This window comes from Haemaphysalis longicornis, unplaced genomic scaffold (genome assembly GCF_048455015.1).
Source record: "Haemaphysalis longicornis isolate Haplotype H1 unplaced genomic scaffold, Haemaphysalis longicornis Haplotype H1 scaffold_8, whole genome shotgun sequence".
Classification (NCBI taxonomy): Eukaryota; Metazoa; Arthropoda; class Arachnida; order Ixodida; family Ixodidae; genus Haemaphysalis; species Haemaphysalis longicornis.
Window position 1 is genome coordinate 187,121,468 of NW_027526445.1, and position 17,214 is coordinate 187,138,681.

The window sequence follows — 17,214 nt, forward strand, 5'->3', positions numbered from 1 at the left end:
CGGTATAACTCGCCACCCCCTCGTCATTCTCACAGCCGTAACTCGCCTCCGAATGTAAGGCTATATACCCTGGCCATTTTTATCGCTATAACTCGCCACCCCCTCGTCATTCTCACAGCCGTAACTCGCCTCCGAATGTAAGGCTATATACCCTTGCCATTTTTATCGCTATAACTCGCCACCCCCTCGTCATTCTCACAGCCGTAACTCGCCTCCGAATGTAAGGCTATATACCCTGGCCATTTTTATCGGTATAACTCGCCACCCCCCTCGTCATTCTCACAGCCGTAACTCGCCTCCGAATGTAAGGCTATATACCCTGGCCATTTTTATCGCTATAACTCGCCACCCCCTCGTCATTCTCACAGCCGTAACTCGCCTCCGAATGTAAGGCTATATACCCTGGCCATTTTTATCGCTATAACTCGCCACCCCCTCGTCATTCTCACAGCCGTAACTCGCCTCCGAATGTAAGGCTATATACCCTGGCCATTTTTATCGGTATAACTCGCCACCCCCTCGTCATTCTCACAGCCGTAACTCGCCTCCGAATGTAAGGCTATATACCCTGGCCATTTTTATCGCTATAACTCGCCACCCCCTCGTCATTCTCACAGCCGTAACTCGCCTCCGAATGTAAGGCTATATACCCTGGCCATTTTTATCGGTATAACTCGCCACCCCCTCGTCATTCTCACAGCCGTAACTCGCCTCCGAATGTAAGGCTATATACCCTGGCCATTTTTATCGCTATAACTCGCCACCCCCTCGTCATTCTCACAGCCGTAACTCGCCTCCGAATGTAAGGCTATATACCCTGGCCATTTTTATCGGTATAACTCGCCACCCCCTCGTCATTCTCACAGCCGTAACTCGCCTCCGAATGTAAGGCTATATACCCTGGCCATTTTTATCGCTATAACTCGCCACCCCCTCGTCATTCTCACAGCCGTAACTCGCCTCCGAATGTAAGGCTATATACCCTGGCCATTTTTATCGGTATAACTCGCCACCCCCTCGTCATTCTCACAGCCGTAACTCGCCTCCGAATGTAAGGCTATATACCCTTGCCATTTTTATCGCTATAACTCGCCACCCCCTCGTCATTCTCACAGCCGTAACTCGCCTCCGAATGTAAGGCTAAATACCCTGGCCTTTTTTATCGGTATAACTCGCCACCCCCTCGTCATTCTCACAGCCGTAACTCGCCTCCGAATGTAAGGCTATATACCCTGGCCATTTTTATCGCTATAACTCGCCACCCCCTCGTCATTCTCACAGCCGTAACTCGCCTCCGAATGTAAGGCTATATACCCTGGCCATTTTTATCGGTATAACTCGCCACCCCCTCGTCATTCTCACAGCCGTAACTCGCCTCCGAATGTAAGGCTATATACCCTTGCCATTTTTATCGCTATAACTCGCCACCCCCTCGTCATTCTCACAGCCGTAACTCACCTCCGAATGTAAGGCTATATACCCTGGCCATTTTTATCGCTATAACTCGCCACCCCCTCGTCATTCTCACAGCCGTAACTCGCCTCCGAATGTAAGGCTATATACCCTGGCCATTTTTATCGCTATAACTCGCCACCCCCTCGTCATTCTCACAGCCGTAACTCGCCTCCGAATGTAAGGCTATATACCCTGGCCATTTTTATCGGTATAACTCGCCACCCCCTCGTCATTCTCACAGCCGTAACTCGCCTCCGAATGTAAGGCTATATACCCTTGCCATTTTTATCGCTATAACTCGCCACCCCCTCGTCATTCTCACAGCCGTAACTCGCCTCCGAATGTAAGGCTATATACCCTGGCCATTTTTATCGGTATAACTCGCCACCCCCTCGTCATTCTCACAGCCGTAACTCGCCTCCGAATGTAAGGCTATATACCCTGGCCATTTTTATCGCTATAACTCGCCACCCCCTCGTCATTCTCACAGCCGTAACTCGCCTCCGAATGTAAGGCTATATACCCTGGCCATTTTTATCGCTATAACTCGCCACCCCCTCGTCATTCTCACAGCCGTAACTCGCCTCCGAATGTAAGGCTATATACCCTTGCCATTTTTATCGCTATAACTCGCCACCCCCCTCGTCATTCTCACAGCCGTAACTCGCCTCCGAATGTAAGGCTATATACCCTGGCCATTTTTATCGGTATAACTCGCCACCCCCTCGTCATTCTCACAGCCGTAACTCGCCTCCGAATGTAAGGCTATATACCCTGGCCATTTTTATCGCTATAACTCGCCACCCCCTCGTCATTCTCACAGCCGTAACTCGCCTCCGAATGTAAGGCTATATACCCTGGCCATTTTTATCGGTATAACTCGCCACCCCCTCGTCATTCTCACAGCCGTAACTCGCCTCCGAATGTAAGGCTATATACCCTGGCCATTTTTATCGCTATAACTCGCCACCCCCTCGTCATTCTCACAGCCGTAACTCGCCTCCGAATGTAAGGCTATATACCCTGGCCATTTTTATCGGTATAACTCGCCACCCCCTCGTCATTCTCACAGCCGTAACTCGCCTCCGAATGTAAGGCTATATACCCTTGCCATTTTTATCGCTATAACTCGCCACCCCCTCGTCATTCTCACAGCCGTAACTCGCCTCCGAATGTAAGGCTATATACCCTGGCCATTTTTATCGCTATAACTCGCCACCCCCTCGTCATTCTCACAGCCGTAACTCGCCTCCGAATGTAAGGCTATATACCCTGGCCATTTTTATCGGTATAACTCGCCACCCCCTCGTCATTCTCACAGCCGTAACTCGCCTCCGAATGTAAGGCTATATACCCTGGCCATTTTTATCGGTATAACTCGCCACCCCCTCGTCATTCTCACAGCCGTAACTCGCCTCCGAATGTAAGGCTATATACCCTGGCCATTTTTATCGGTATAACTCGCCACCCCCTCGTCATTCTCACAGCCGTAACTCGCCTCCGAATGTAAGGCTATATACCCTGGCCATTTTTATCGCTATAACTCGCCACCCCCTCGTCATTCTCACAGCCGTAACTCGCCTCCGAATGTAAGGCTATATACCCTGGCCATTTTTATCGGTATAACTCGCCACCCCCTCGTCATTCTCACAGCCGTAACTCGCCTCCGAATGTAAGGCTATATACCCTTGCCATTTTTATCGCTATAACTCGCCACCCCCTCGTCATTCTCACAGCCGTAACTCGCCTCCGAATGTAAGGCTATATACCCTTGCCATTTTTATCGCTATAACTCGCCACCCCCTCGTCATTCTCACAGCCGTAACTCGCCTCCGAATGTAAGGCTATATACCCTGGCCATTTTTATCGGTATAACTCGCCACCCCCTCGTCATTCTCACAGCCGTAACTCGCCTCCGAATGTAAGGCTATATACCCTTGCCATTTTTATCGCTATAACTCGCCACCCCCTCGTCATTCTCACAGCCGTAACTCGCCTCCGAATGTAAGGCTATATACCCTGGCCATTTTTATCGGTATAACTCGCCACCCCCTCGTCATTCTCACAGCCGTAACTCGCCTCCGAATGTAAGGCTATATACCCTGGCCATTTTTATCGCTATAACTCGCCACCCCCTCGTCATTCTCACAGCCGTAACTCGCCTCCGAATGTAAGGCTATATACCCTGGCCATTTTTATCGCTATAACTCGCCACCCCCCTCGTCATTCTCACAGCCGTAACTCGCCTCCGAATGTAAGGCTATATACCCTTGCCATTTTTATCGCTATAACTCGCCACCCCCTCGTCATTCTCACAGCCGTAACTCGCCTCCGAATGTAAGGCTATATACCCTGGCCATTTTTATCGGTATAACTCGCCACCCCCTCGTCATTCTCACAGCCGTAACTCGCCTCCGAATGTAAGGCTATATACCCTGGCCATTTTTATCGCTATAACTCGCCACCCCCTCGTCATTCTCACAGCCGTAACTCGCCTCCGAATGTAAGGCTATATACCCTTGCCATTTTTATCGCTATAACTCGCCACCCCCCTCGTCATTCTCACAGCCGTAACTCGCCTCCGAATGTAAGGCTATATACCCTGGCCATTTTTATCGGTATAACTCGCCACCCCCTCGTCATTCTCACAGCCGTAACTCGCCTCCGAATGTAAGGCTATATACCCTTGCCATTTTTATCGGTATAACTCGCCGCCCCCTCGTCATTTTCACAGCCATAACTCGCCACCGAAGGTACCCAGAAAGACAAGGCAATAAGTGTGTCTGCGTGCCTTTAATAATAATGAGTTCGTACATTTGTTCGAAATTCTGTGTCAACTCGGCTTCGCTGGTCATCCACCTTCACAGAGTAGCATGGCTAATGACTTTTTTTTCTGCTGACAGTCGCACCCATGACTCTATTTGAGGTGGCAAGTAAGCACGCATAATCCGGACGTATTCGTGAGGAAGTTCTCTTGCCAAAAAGCATTGCAACCAATTAGTACGAATTCATGGGTGTGTACTCAAACTCAAAGTATGTGCACATGAGTATGTTCGCATGCGTATACAAGTAGAGTAGGTACTGGCGGGTACATTTATCTAGCCATGTGTGTACTCACTCGTTATAACTGTACTCATGACTGCTTACGCCGACCTGGGTGTAGGGTTAACTCAGACAAGCCATATCTAAAGGCACTGTCCGAATACAGTGGAATAGGTTGACAGTTTTCATGAGTGCCGTGTCGATTCCCATTGTTAGGGCCCAGTGCAAACGTCTGAAAGGAAGGTTTGATCCACGCCCGCGTTTACTGGCTTTATTAGTCGGCGAATTTTCCTCGTGTGTGTGTGGTGTCGGTGACAAGACAATCGAATGGCGGCTATGCGACCCATCCACGTCAGAAGTTCTGGTAACTTGCCTTGGAAGCCCAATCGTTGATATTCCTGGCGGCCTGCTTCGGATCCCCCTTGAAGTCCATGCGGCCCACGCCCTCTGAGAAGGTCTCCATCACCGTCTCGTTGAACTCCGGAAGCAGCGGGACTTCTGACGACACGAACATCTTGCTGCCCATCGATACCTGCCCAGAAAAACACTCTCCAGCGACGCCAGCGCAGAAATTCCCGCTCTCTTCGTGGTATACCTTTGTGAAATCCTCAAAACGCAATTGTTCAAAGCTTCGCAGTGATTATTGTGTTGTTCTGCTGATGCGGCGCAACAAAAAGGCTGCTCGCTATTCATAATTGGAAACGAGGGACTCATTGATTGAACAAGAGAAGGAAAGCCATCATTAGAGACCGGAACTTCAGGCAAAATGCCGATTTTGTAGCGTAAGCTACACTGGCCGAGGTTGAGCAGTTTCGCGTGGACCTTGAAGGGCCGTACTGCGCAAGCGCGAGGAGCACTGGATTGGATTGGATTGAATTGGATTAAATTATATTGGATTGGAGTAAAAATTTGGTCTACGCATTCGCCGGTCTGCGCATTCCAGATGTGTGACGTCATAGCCGCGGCAGACGCACTGCCGCCGGCGCGTGCCCAGCTGTGCGCCTCCGTTGCGCAGTAGCCAAGTCTGACGCTGCGCCGGAGCCGCTTGATAGCCGTTTCGCGTTGCTCCTGGAGAGCCGTGCTGCGCATGCGCGAGGAGCAGTGACTGGACTGGACTGGACTGAACTGGACTAGATTGGATTGGATTGGATTGGATTGGATTGGATTGGATTGGATTGGATCGGATCGGATTGGATTGGATATAGTTTTAGCAGAAGTAAGCATGATAATCAGCTAATCCTAGACAACCAGGAAACCTAAGAATAACCAGCTGAACCTTAGCTCACGCTACGTATATCCTGGCATAGCCGAGCTAAGCCGCTGCTTTCTTTTTTGCTTGAGTCTGTATCAAGCCTATTGTACATATATGCGTAAACTAAGGGAAATGAAACACTATAAGCAATACTTTATTGTGCCTATAAGTGCCTATTTTGGGGTTCGTGCCTATAAGTGCCTATTTTGAGGTTCGTGCCTATGTGGGCTTTTTAGTGCCCAAAATACCCTTTTTTTGGTTAGACATTCTGTTTTGAGGTTTTTCGCGTTCATGTTCCCCTAAACTACTCCAAGTTCAGAAGCCTACTACTCGGCGTTTGTCTCACGCTGCTTGCGAGGAGAATGCATGCACCATGCCAAACACGCCCGCCACCTCTCCTGAGCACGCCTAGCAACTAAACTAGGCCGCCAGGGGCCCGATCACATCGACACCGCAGTCCCCGTCACCGCTGGTTGTCAGTACGCGCTTCTAGTTCTGTTATTCTATTATTCTACGTTATTCTGTCGCGTAGTGCCCAAGTATCAGTGGCGAAACTTCTGCTGACATTGCGTAAGCAATACGAAAACAAGCAAATAAGACGCAACACAACCGCCCATGTGCCTCCCAAGGTCAAAGATACCAATCAAGGAAAACCACGTGGACATGTCACGCACGAAAGTTTCAAGGTGACGCCACAAACACGCGCACAACCAGCAGCCGATCACGGGTACATATCCAGCCATCAAGACGCAGCACGTATAGCACAAAGGAGGAACTAGACTAAGAGGTTATAGAACGAATATCTCACCACTGCTTCGGTCTGGTCGAAAGAACCGTCATTCTTTCCAATTACCAGCGAGCAGCCAGTGTCTCCAGGATGAAAACGAACTTGAATCTCCGATCTCTGGCGTCACGACGCAATACTGCACGTTTGGGCTTATTCCATAAAATTTATTCTCACAGCATGGTTTATCCCGCATTACTTACTCCCCCTTCATATGTATCTTCGCGTTTAGACCATGTTCGCAACGTTGGCATTCATTCTTGCAACACTAAAGCCTTTCTTCATTCCTTCATTCCACAAACTGGAATCATCTTCCTTCTGATATCGCTACGATTAACAACCCGAAATTGTTTCGTACCGCTGTGTGTAACGTTATCACCTAGATTTGTCTATTGTGTGTACCGATACATTGGTTCCTGCCAATCCCTCTTGTTTTGTTGTGTTATTTTCAGTGGTTTTGCCAGGAATTACAAAACTAACACGAAATTGCAACTGACCTCCTGTATTACTCCTTACAACGTGTACACCTTAGCCGCGTTTCTAACGTTGTAAAAAATGATTGGAACCTTATTTACTTGTTTTACATTTGTTTTTAGAAGTGATATGTGCTCATATTACTTTCTTTGTACTGCAATTTTTTTCTTGTAATCTATTGACTCACTCCCATCTTCAATGCAGTTGCCTTGAGGGTATTTAAAATTAAAAAAAAATAAAAAATCTGCTGTCTCGGTTAACTTTCAGGCTCGTCTACAATCCAGCTGCAAGGGTTCGCTGTAAATAATCTGGCGTGCTGTCTAATGTTAATCGATCTAAAGAGGATAGCTTCTGAGTGGTATTCCTACTGGGCATCCAGTTCTGCAGTACAGCATTAAGCAGTTTTCTTGTCCGGAATTATTGCACCTTACTGCGCTATCCATAAGATTCATCGGCGTTGTGGGATTGTATTCTCGGTATTCACCGATTTTGTCGTCAAGGAGCAGTTACCGATTGTGCCTCTTACACTAGAGCCTGCTGTTACCCCTGGGAACACGCCTAAGGGTGGTGCAATACTTTTACAGCAAACACTTCCGGGTTATTCGCGGCTTCGCAGCAGACAAGAGCGTTGCGCCCCAGACAATTCCATACCACGCTACACTGGAGAGCAACTTGGCACATCTGTGTGCTTGTTTCACACTGTGAGCGGAAAGCATTCACCCACGGATAACTTGGGCACCCCTCTAAATCAGAATGCTGAACTCGATCATGCTGAACACGCCCGCCGAGAATGCTGAACACGTCCGCCGCCATCCCCAAAGCACCAGTTGGTGATAGAGCCATCCGAAATCTTAAATCTATGTGGGACGTATCACATAAAGCCTATTTCTGTCGCAAGGTTTGTAACCTCTTAAATGCAAAAATAAAGACGTAAAAAAAAGCTCCTGGATACTCTCTGCTGAAAGAACTTCCAAAGGTTACGAGCGACAAACATTAATATTCCAGCTGGAATTAGATCATGGGGCGTACGCTAAGCCAACCTCCTAGCTGGGACGTTGAGTGTTTTGCCAACATTGGGGACGTTGAGTGTTTTGCACATAAATATTGACTGAGAGGATTTACAACTTCGTGCCGTAAAACATTGTCACGGCTGAATTCGCATACATTTTAAGCCGTTCTTTTAGGGCCGAATCACCCGAATTTCACGTAAATCTGTTCAAATGGCAACTCTTACATGGCGCATTTTCACGAAAAAAAACTTTCCCATAGTACAAGATGTGTCCGCTTTGCTGTTTCTATTGCTAATGAATAGTTTGTCCACCCGCCATGGTGGCTCAGTGGCTAAGGCGTTGCGCTGCTGAGCACGAGGTCGCGGGTTCGATTCCCGGCCGCGGCTGCCGCTTTTCTGATGGAGGCGAAAAGCAAAAACGCCCGTGTGTACGAGATTTCGGCGCACGTTAAGGATCCCCATGTGGTCAAAATTAATTTGCAGCTCTCCACTACGGCGCGCCTGCGTTGCGTCGGCGCGTTAAACCCTACAATCAAAATCAACGAATAATTTGTCTCAAAATACGCTGCTGAAGTAAATACGAATTGGGCTTATTTATGCATAAACTAGAGTTTCTTATGCCTATATATACCTAAATTTCTGTGGTAGTTTTTGTAGTTTGTAAAGGTTCTGCTTATATCAGCGGGCCGGCCTAGTTGGAATAGATGCATCTTGACGAATAGCGCACACGAACAGGGACAAGAAAGGAAACACGCACAGGGGCTTGTCCGTGTGTCTTTTCTCGTCCCCGTTTATGTGTGCTATTCGTCAAATTTGCTTATATGAACTTTGTTTTGAGGAAATGTTTTCACTTTTGGCCGGAAAGCTGAATCGAGGTACAGACGACAGACAACAATTTTTATTTTCGTTTAAACAGCCCAGGAAATACTACCGTTTTAAAAAAGGAGCCCATCGGCACTGTGAAGCGAACTGAAGGCCTGAATCATCATGCGTCCCGAGACAAGGGGCTCAAGAAAAGTGCGCGCACCCCCGACCCACTTCCAAGTTTAAATCGGCGCTTTTTCTTGCGTATTATTCATTGTAATCGTCTTCAGGTTTCATATTTTCTTTTTGCGAAATTAAGGGAGGTGGTATGTGCAGAAAGATGACTTCCTAATTTCAGCAGTTAGTTGGCCACCGGTAGTGGCATTGTTCCGTGTTGTTAGTGGGCTCCACGTATACATTGCAAACGGGGCTTTATTAAACTGCATTCAACTGGAGGAGGTTCCACTCTCTTGTTATCTTCCCGTCTTGCCCTGTAGCTTCGGGGCGTCTCGACTCCACAAAACGAACACGAAATCGCCACGGCAATCATTTAACCACTACGGCGGCTGAGAGGCGGAAGAAAGACGTCATGAATGTATTATCGGCAGTCTGAGGAAGCCAAAAGCGGCGCCTTGGCGGATCCGTCCAATGTCTTGCCAAAACCAATGGGGACGGTTGACAGGGGTGCCTAGTTAGGTCTCCACACGTGTGACGTAGGAGCGGGGCCTTTGGTCACCCAATTGGTTCTCTAAAAACGCTTCCCGTGGCCATAATTGAACCTGGGTCCCTCGCGTCATGAATTCGGCTTCTTTCCGATTGCTGCACTTCGCCATGAACGAGGCAGTTTGGAAAACTCAGACGACAGCCAAAGAATCCGTAGAGAGAAAGTTTCGCGTTCAACTGTCGTCGTCGTTTGACGGAGGGGTGCATCATTTTTATTGCTCAAACCGTTACTTTTACGGTAACAGTCGTAAACGTTAAAGGAGTACTGACACCAATTTTCGGCATTACTATTATTGCACAGTTCGCTTCCTTTGCTCAACAGAATATATACTCTGGCTGAAATATGAGCGGCCTGCGACGCGAAGAACATACTTTAATTGGATCTCATTTATCGCGCCGACGGAACAGCACGCGGAACGGCATTCGGCAAATTGACGTCAGCGTGACATCATGCCGTGTTAGCCAAAAGAAGTGACGCGGACAGCGCTCGTCAAAAACTCGTGACGTCACATCGCGCGCGCGGCCTTGCGAGCGGCGAGCGTTCGCCGGCGCATTCACAAACGGGTGTACGTAGCCAGAGCTGCAGGCATAACCGCTGCCCAGAAAGGCACTGTTGGCAAAAGTAAAGTTCCACACACGGGAAAGGAAGCGATAATCTAGCCTGGAATCGCAATAGAAGTCGCCATAAGGACTTTTCTTGAAAGCGGTCATCGAATTTCCGCCGCAATGGTAGGCCTAGCAACTTCAGGTAGTTCAGCCGTTCAGCTCCGGCGGCGGCGCGGTCGAAACAACGCCCCGCAGGCCTCCGCAGTGTTTTGACGTCCGCACAAAGCGGTGAGGTCATGCCGGGATTCGGTCATATGCGCCTTTCGCGGTGAAAGCGCGGGAAACTGAAACGAACAATTTTCAGGCCGTTCAATGTGATTAAGTATCGCGCGCTGAAGTATTTAAAGCGCTGTGTCTGGTTCGCCAGGCCATTAAGCATCGATAAAAGCAATAAAAATGAATCAAAGTTTTCGTGTCAGTACTCCTTTAAAGGGGCACTGACACAAAATTTTGAAGGCGAGATAACTTCGGAGATAGATTGGTGGGAACACATTTACATCATCTGCAAAATATCAGCGGCGAATACAGCCTAGAACATATTTAAAATCAATTTTAAAGTGTGCGAAACGCAACCGAGCAGCCAGCAGAGGACCACGCGCAATCGACATATTGTGTAAATAAACAACATCCAAACACGTCACGAGTTTGTGTTTGCCGCTTCCGCAATGCCGGCATTTTTCGCCGGCTCTCCCGGCTCGCCGCTCCAATCGGAGGGCCGGAGGGCGGAGCTTCTGCTCTCGAGAACGAACGACCCGATCGTTGGCGGCGGAGGCGCCGTGATTTCGTCAGCTCATCGGGCAGCTGGCCGCGACCAAAGTTATATAGCGATTCCAGGCACTCTGTTTCTATTACTGTTTATTACCATGGGATGCGAAAACGCGCCGGAGGCACGAAAAGCCCACTGAGCTAGCCGCACGGTCGCTGTGCACGGCCGCGAAGTGGCCCAGGCCGGCGCAGGTAGCTCGAGTGATAGCTTGTTACCGCTGCACGAAATTGTCCCCAAGTCCCGACCATGGCGGTTTACATGAGAAAGGAGTTAATGATGCGATGGCGGGTTGCATTAAAAATTGTCATCTGCACCGCTTACGAGAGCGGCACTCGAATATCCGCCGCAGTGCTAAGCCGAACACATCTGTAGGCGGACCTGTAGGCAGACCGGCCGGCTGCTCCCAGCGCGCGTCTTGCCACCCACCGTCTCGAGCGTCGCGCGTTGTTCTTTAGCCGCGGTAGCATTTGCACTCGCAGCGCCTGCGTCACATCCACGGTCGCTTTTTAATTAAGCGCCTCACGAGATCAGTACGTGGGGGCATTCGCAGAAACTGCCGTCGATGCGGATTCGACAGTGCTACGGCGGCTCTGCTCTGTTGGCGAATTCCATTGGGAGAACAGGAGCAAGTGGAGCGAGCAGCCAGAGCAGCACACGGGAGTAACGGGGGCGTGTGCTTTCGTTCCGCGAATGAAACATTCGCGCTGCTCCGGGAGCAGTGAAAAGAGGGGGAGGGCGTGATGTCAAGAGTCATGTGACCAAACTTTTCCCGCTCTCGCTTCCCGGAGCATTTCGCGCGCTCCTGTTGTCGGCACGCTGTTCCTCGCCACTTTTGCCAGATACGTGCCGGTGGTTTTGTGTCTGCCTACGGCATGGCGACGAATGAAGAAGCCGAGCGGATGTTCATGTCCATGATAGGGTCACCATCGTATCTCCCAAAAATTAGCTGCGAACGATAACAGCATCCGCCGTCTTTTCCAAATACGACTCTACCTTCGGTCGCTGCTCCGGCGGGGTGAACAGGTGCTCGAACATAAACTCATGCAATGTCAAAGCGTCGTCGTCGTCGCTGCTGCTGCTGCTGTCCGATGATGAGTTTGCGCTTGAATCTGTGGTGCTTTCATGATCTGAAGGTAGCAGCATCGTCCAGACGGCCGCGCTTAGCTGCTGCCGTACGCACTGAGCGACTATCGCAGCTGCTGGATTCCGCCATTTTTCTTCCGCCACCCGGGAATAAAACCAGAAATGACATAAAAGAGGTCATGTGACTTCCTCGGCGTCCCCTGTTACTCCGCCGCTGGCGACGGAGCACCGAGAACTGCTCTCGGCGTCAAAAAAGTGCTCCTCCTCGACCAATGAAACACAACGCCCCTGCTCCTGCCCGACCACTGGAAGACGCCAGAACTCGCGAGAGCACTTTGGGTGCAGTTAGAAGTGCTCCTGTTCGCCCAATGGAAAGCGCTCACGTTGTCAGCTTTGTTCGCACAAAATCCACAAAATCCATCGTTTCGCGGCACTCGCTGAAACCGAAACTGCGACTGGCCGCATTGAAAATGCCTCTAATTAAACAACCGTCGCACGCTGAATCAAATGAGGTTTCTACAGGTTATAAGTAGGCCACTATCTACTTATCGCAACAAAAAAAACAAGATGCAAAATTTTTGTGTCAGTATCCCTTTAAGAATTGTCGTTTAGACGAGCGTGCTCAAATGGCCGTTGCGGCTTAACACCGCTCTTTTTTATAGCGCGAACACTTTTTGTCGCGCCCGCACGATCATATGCCTGGCTGCTGGAGTCCCGGCGCGCCAGTAACGAATCTCTAGGTTCGAAGCGGATTTCAGCAAGGTATCAAGAAGGGAATGCCAAAATTCGGCGCACGTTAAGATCCCCAGGTAGTCAAAATTAATCCGGAGCCCTCCACTACGGCGCGCCTCATCGCCTGCACTGCGTCGGCGCGTTAAATCCTACAATCAATCAAATCAGGGAATGCCAAAAGGGGCACTATTGGTGCTGCCGTGCTTGAACTACAGCCACAAACGTAATTGTGTGAATATTGGCCTCAGTTTTTCCCTCACCCCATGGGAGTCGGCAGGGGGGTGGACAAGGGGCACTCGCCCACCCAAGCCACCCCAGAACAATTGTCCCGCCTCCTCGCCCTCTCCCTCTTTCCCCTCAATACAATGAGTTTGCCCCCTCCCCCTCAAGAAATCCTGCCAACGCCCATGGGGCCTTCTGAATGATGAGAGTTTTCTGCTGACATTGCCACAAAAATTTGCTTGGGTCGTATGTTCTTCTTCTGGCTGTTCTTCTGGCGTCTTTACATTATATACGCGGCCTACCAGGTAGCCTGGAATGACACGAAGAAGGGGCTATACCGGTCTCCCTTTTTATATATGAAAGTGTGGTGACGTCACTACGTGATTTCTATGCTGTTGGGTACTTTTGCACTCGGAGTAGCTTACGCAGCCGTAATCTTTACCGGTATGACAAGCCCCCTGGGTAGGTACGTGCATGGGTGTGCAAACGAAGCACTTGCCCACCTTCCAAGACACTCCAGAACAACTGCCCCGCCCCCTTGCCCTCTCCCTCTTTCCCTTCAATACAATGGGTTTGCTCCCCCCCTCAAGACAAAATCCTGCCGACGCCCATGCCACACCCTATGTATCGCTGGGTCTGCCGCTCGAGATCATTGGTATAGCTTTGAACGATTGCAGGTCACACTCGGTGTAAACTGCACTTTCGGGTTCTGCACGAAATATCACTTGAAGTTGAACTGCTGCGTTGTTGTCCTAGATGAAAAAGAAGCATGCATGTCTCCACCTAACCACGAGGATGGTTGAAAGCGAAGCTGTCTCGTGATGGATTCTTTGGTTGGGTAATCCCACGTGGGATTACCCACGTGCACCACTTTTCTGGAATACCCACAGCAGCTCTCTGGCGTGCACTCCGTAGGCCTAACGTTTGGGTTTGGGGTGTACGGCGCGAATCGGTATATCGGCTGCTTGGCGTTGCAATCGAGTATTCGCCAGCTTCACAACGCGAGGGACCCAGGTTCGATTACCACCATGGGACGCGTTTTTTTTTTTTTTTCATTCCTTTTACCCATTATTATTCATCAACATCGACAGAGAAAGGTGAATTTCCGGCAGGGCGTACAGCCGTGAACGTCATGAGCGAGGATACTAAAGCTTCGCTTTAATATCCTCTGGTCACGACATTCTGTATCCCGGAAAAGCTGCTGCCCCAGTCGGTTGACACGTATATAGGACCCATGCGACATAACTTCTGGCCACATTTCCAGTGCGGTGTATATCCCACCTTGGTGTTCAGCGTGGCGTCGTTGAGCATGGAGAGGACCTTCTCGCAGGTCCGGTACATGTTGTTTGAGTCGATGGCACCCACTGCCTTGACCACCTGGGCGACGGAGGGGTCCCCGCTGCCCACTATGGCCATGCCCAGCGAGACGGCGATGCCGAACGGCGACAGGCACACGTTGCAGCCTTGGGCGCCGCCTTCCTCATTCAGGAAGTACGACATCAGCCGGATACTGAAGTCGGTCAGCGTGCAGAAGGGGCGCGCGGGTCCCTCCGCGGGTGACGGCGGCTCCTTGGGGTTTAGTTTGCGCTGGCCGTCCTTCGTGGAGGAGAACATCGGGTGATTAGCGCTGCCCGAGGCCATCATCAACGCGGTGCCTCGCTCCGGCCCTTCTCGTTCTTCTAGGGGCAGGCACCCCGTTCCAGGCTGGAGATGATGATTTCTGTTGGTGATGATGATGATGTCCTCAAATATTTTGGCACATACCCACAAAGGGGGATTGGCCAGGGCTAAACCGGTTAAAAACGTGGGGACTTCAAAATACTTATTTCCGGAAAGAGTTGTGAATGAAACCCGAATTACCCATTAATCAGCACCGTTTAGCAATTCAAACGACCTGAGGCAGAAAGAAAATTTTGAATGCAATTATATATATCCCTTCTTGCAAACCCCAGCTTTGATGCGCCAATAGATAATATAAGTGTTATCGATAAAGTCAACCCCAACCGCTCAATCGGTTCCTTCAAAAACAGTTGTCTAGCTGTTGAGAAACGGCGACAGTCGAGAAGAAAAAAATGTTCGATTGTTTCGGGGACCTGGCACCGCACACATAGTTCTGTAGGTGAAAGTTCTGATCTGAACAGATAGAAATTAAGCCTTGGAACCCTGCAGCGCAGCTCGGTGAAGGTCACCTCGCATTGCCGAGAGCCACAAAAATGAACATTCCACCCGAACTTTAAATGTTGGAACTCTTCAAATGATAAAAGTGAATCGGAACGGGTGGCGTCTAAATGCCAATATCGTCTTAGTCTCGCAGATGCAAATAGAGCCAGATTAGGAATTCCGAATTGAATGGGAGCTGTGACGGCGAGATTAGCTAAATGGTCCGCTTGCTCGTTGCCCCTGATGTCCGTATGGCCAGGGACCCAAGACAAGCGTACCTCCTTCACGTGCCTGGGAACAAAAAATAATAGTGTGCGGTACAATGGAGAGTCCGAAGAGGAAGTTAACGCCGATATAACTGCCCTCGAATCAGATAATATGATGATTTTTGATACATGCTGCGGTACTTTGCATACAGCGAGAGCTATTGCTAACAATTCGGCCATAAAAATGGGTGTGTAATCCGGGATTCGCAGCGAATAACTCCAGTCTAAAGATTGTGAAAAAATACCAATTTCAGCTTTCTCACCATTTTGAGATGCATCAGTATAAATCACAGAAGAAGCAGGATACTTCGATAAATATTCATTTAAAATAGCGGCTAATAGCGAGCGTGGTAGAAGTTTTGCAGCGGAAGGGAAGGGGTTTTGAAAGTACAACTCAGTTTCTCGCTCGATTGTGGATACCGGAATGACCTCATATAACTTAACAGAAATACAATCCAGGCATGATTGAACGAATAGCACTTGGGGGGAGATACGTTTAGGCCACGGAGATGTAAAAAATATACTCGGCTCACAAATAAATACAGGCTTGGCAGCCCCAGAGGGGGCTTCGTACATGCGGAGGTAAGTTTGCACGGTCAGCAAGAGAAAACGGACCCTAAGTTCAGGAACGCGTGCCTCTAAGTACAGAACTCGGTTCTAAACGAACCGGGAAAGGCCAAGACAAAGTCGAAAAATGCGCCTCTCCAACAGGTATAACGGACGCAGTTTGTAGATAGGACAACTGCAAAACAAGACGCACCCAAATTCCATGACTGGCCGGACGTAGGCTCGGTACAACAGCAAAAGTGTGTCCCGGCGCGTTCCTGCTCGTTTCCCACATAGTCTTTTCATGCGACCAAATGCTCTCTCCGCTTTTGTGACCGATGCGTTAAGTGTGCCTTCCAATCAAGAGCAGACGTGTATGTAACACCAAGATATTTCAGCGAATCCACCTGCGGAATGACTTGATTTTTGTAAGCGAGAGAAGTTGAAATTGTTTCTGCAACCGGGAAGACAAGTAAAGCACTCTTCGACACATTTAACGTTAAATAAATGCTGTCAGGCCATGTCTCCAAGACAGATAAATAGGCCTGCGAACGGTCATATAGCGAATGAATGTCGACTGCGGCCGCGAAAAACGCTATATCATCCGCATAAACGTAGGTTGTTACATCTGGGAATATAGGAATGTCACTCATAAGGATGTTAAAAAGTAAAGGCGATAAAACCGATCCTTGAGGCACTCCTCTAGTTTGTGAAAATCTTCCTGAAGATAGCCTTCCGTTTGTACAAAAGAATTCCCGATCAGCCAAAAACTTCCCAATCCAAGCAAAAAGATATGTAGGCAAGTTTATACGCGCTAGTTTGTCAAGTAAGATACCATGCTCGACACTGTCATAAGCTTTAGCTGCATCTAAGGTCACTAGTGCCGGCACTAGTTCCCTTTTTGTGCTAAGCGGATCCTCGCCTCTAAGTCCACATGAGCGTTCCAAATAGAACATCCCCGCCTAAAGCCAATCTGAGCAGGACTGAGTACTTGCCTGTCCTGCATGAAAGAAGTCATCCGTTTAAAAAGTATTCGCTCTATTAATTTTATCATGTTGGAGGTCAGAGCAATCGGCCTTAATTTGTCTAAATCGAAACCCTGACCTGGCTTTTTTTGGAGCAAAATTATCTTGGACACTTTCCAGTTGAGTGGAATCCAACAAAACCTGAGGGATGAATTTATCACATTCAATAGAACCGGTTGGAATTCCTCAGCCAAAAATTTAATAACACCGACAGTCACGCCATCAAGCCCCGGCGCCGCAGAACGTGTGATGGACAAGGCCTCTG

The 17,214-nt window shown here is 49.3% G+C and overlaps 1 protein-coding gene across 1 annotated transcript in view; it reads right to left on the reverse strand.

Moving 5' to 3' along the window:
• The window catches only part of LOC144149059 (leukocyte elastase inhibitor-like), a 33,354-nt gene extending 17,834 nt beyond the window's left edge, over positions 1-15,520 (reverse strand). The window contains exons 1-2 of the mRNA XM_077680603.1: positions 14,234-15,520; positions 4,871-5,029 (exon numbers count right to left, since the gene is read on the reverse strand). Of these exons, the coding sequence (XP_077536729.1) occupies positions 4,871-5,029; positions 14,234-14,596 (522 nt within the window). The 5' untranslated portion in view covers positions 14,597-15,520. The remainder of the gene's footprint in view (positions 1-4,870; positions 5,030-14,233) is intronic.
• Between the last annotated feature and the right edge of the window lie 1,694 nt (positions 15,521-17,214).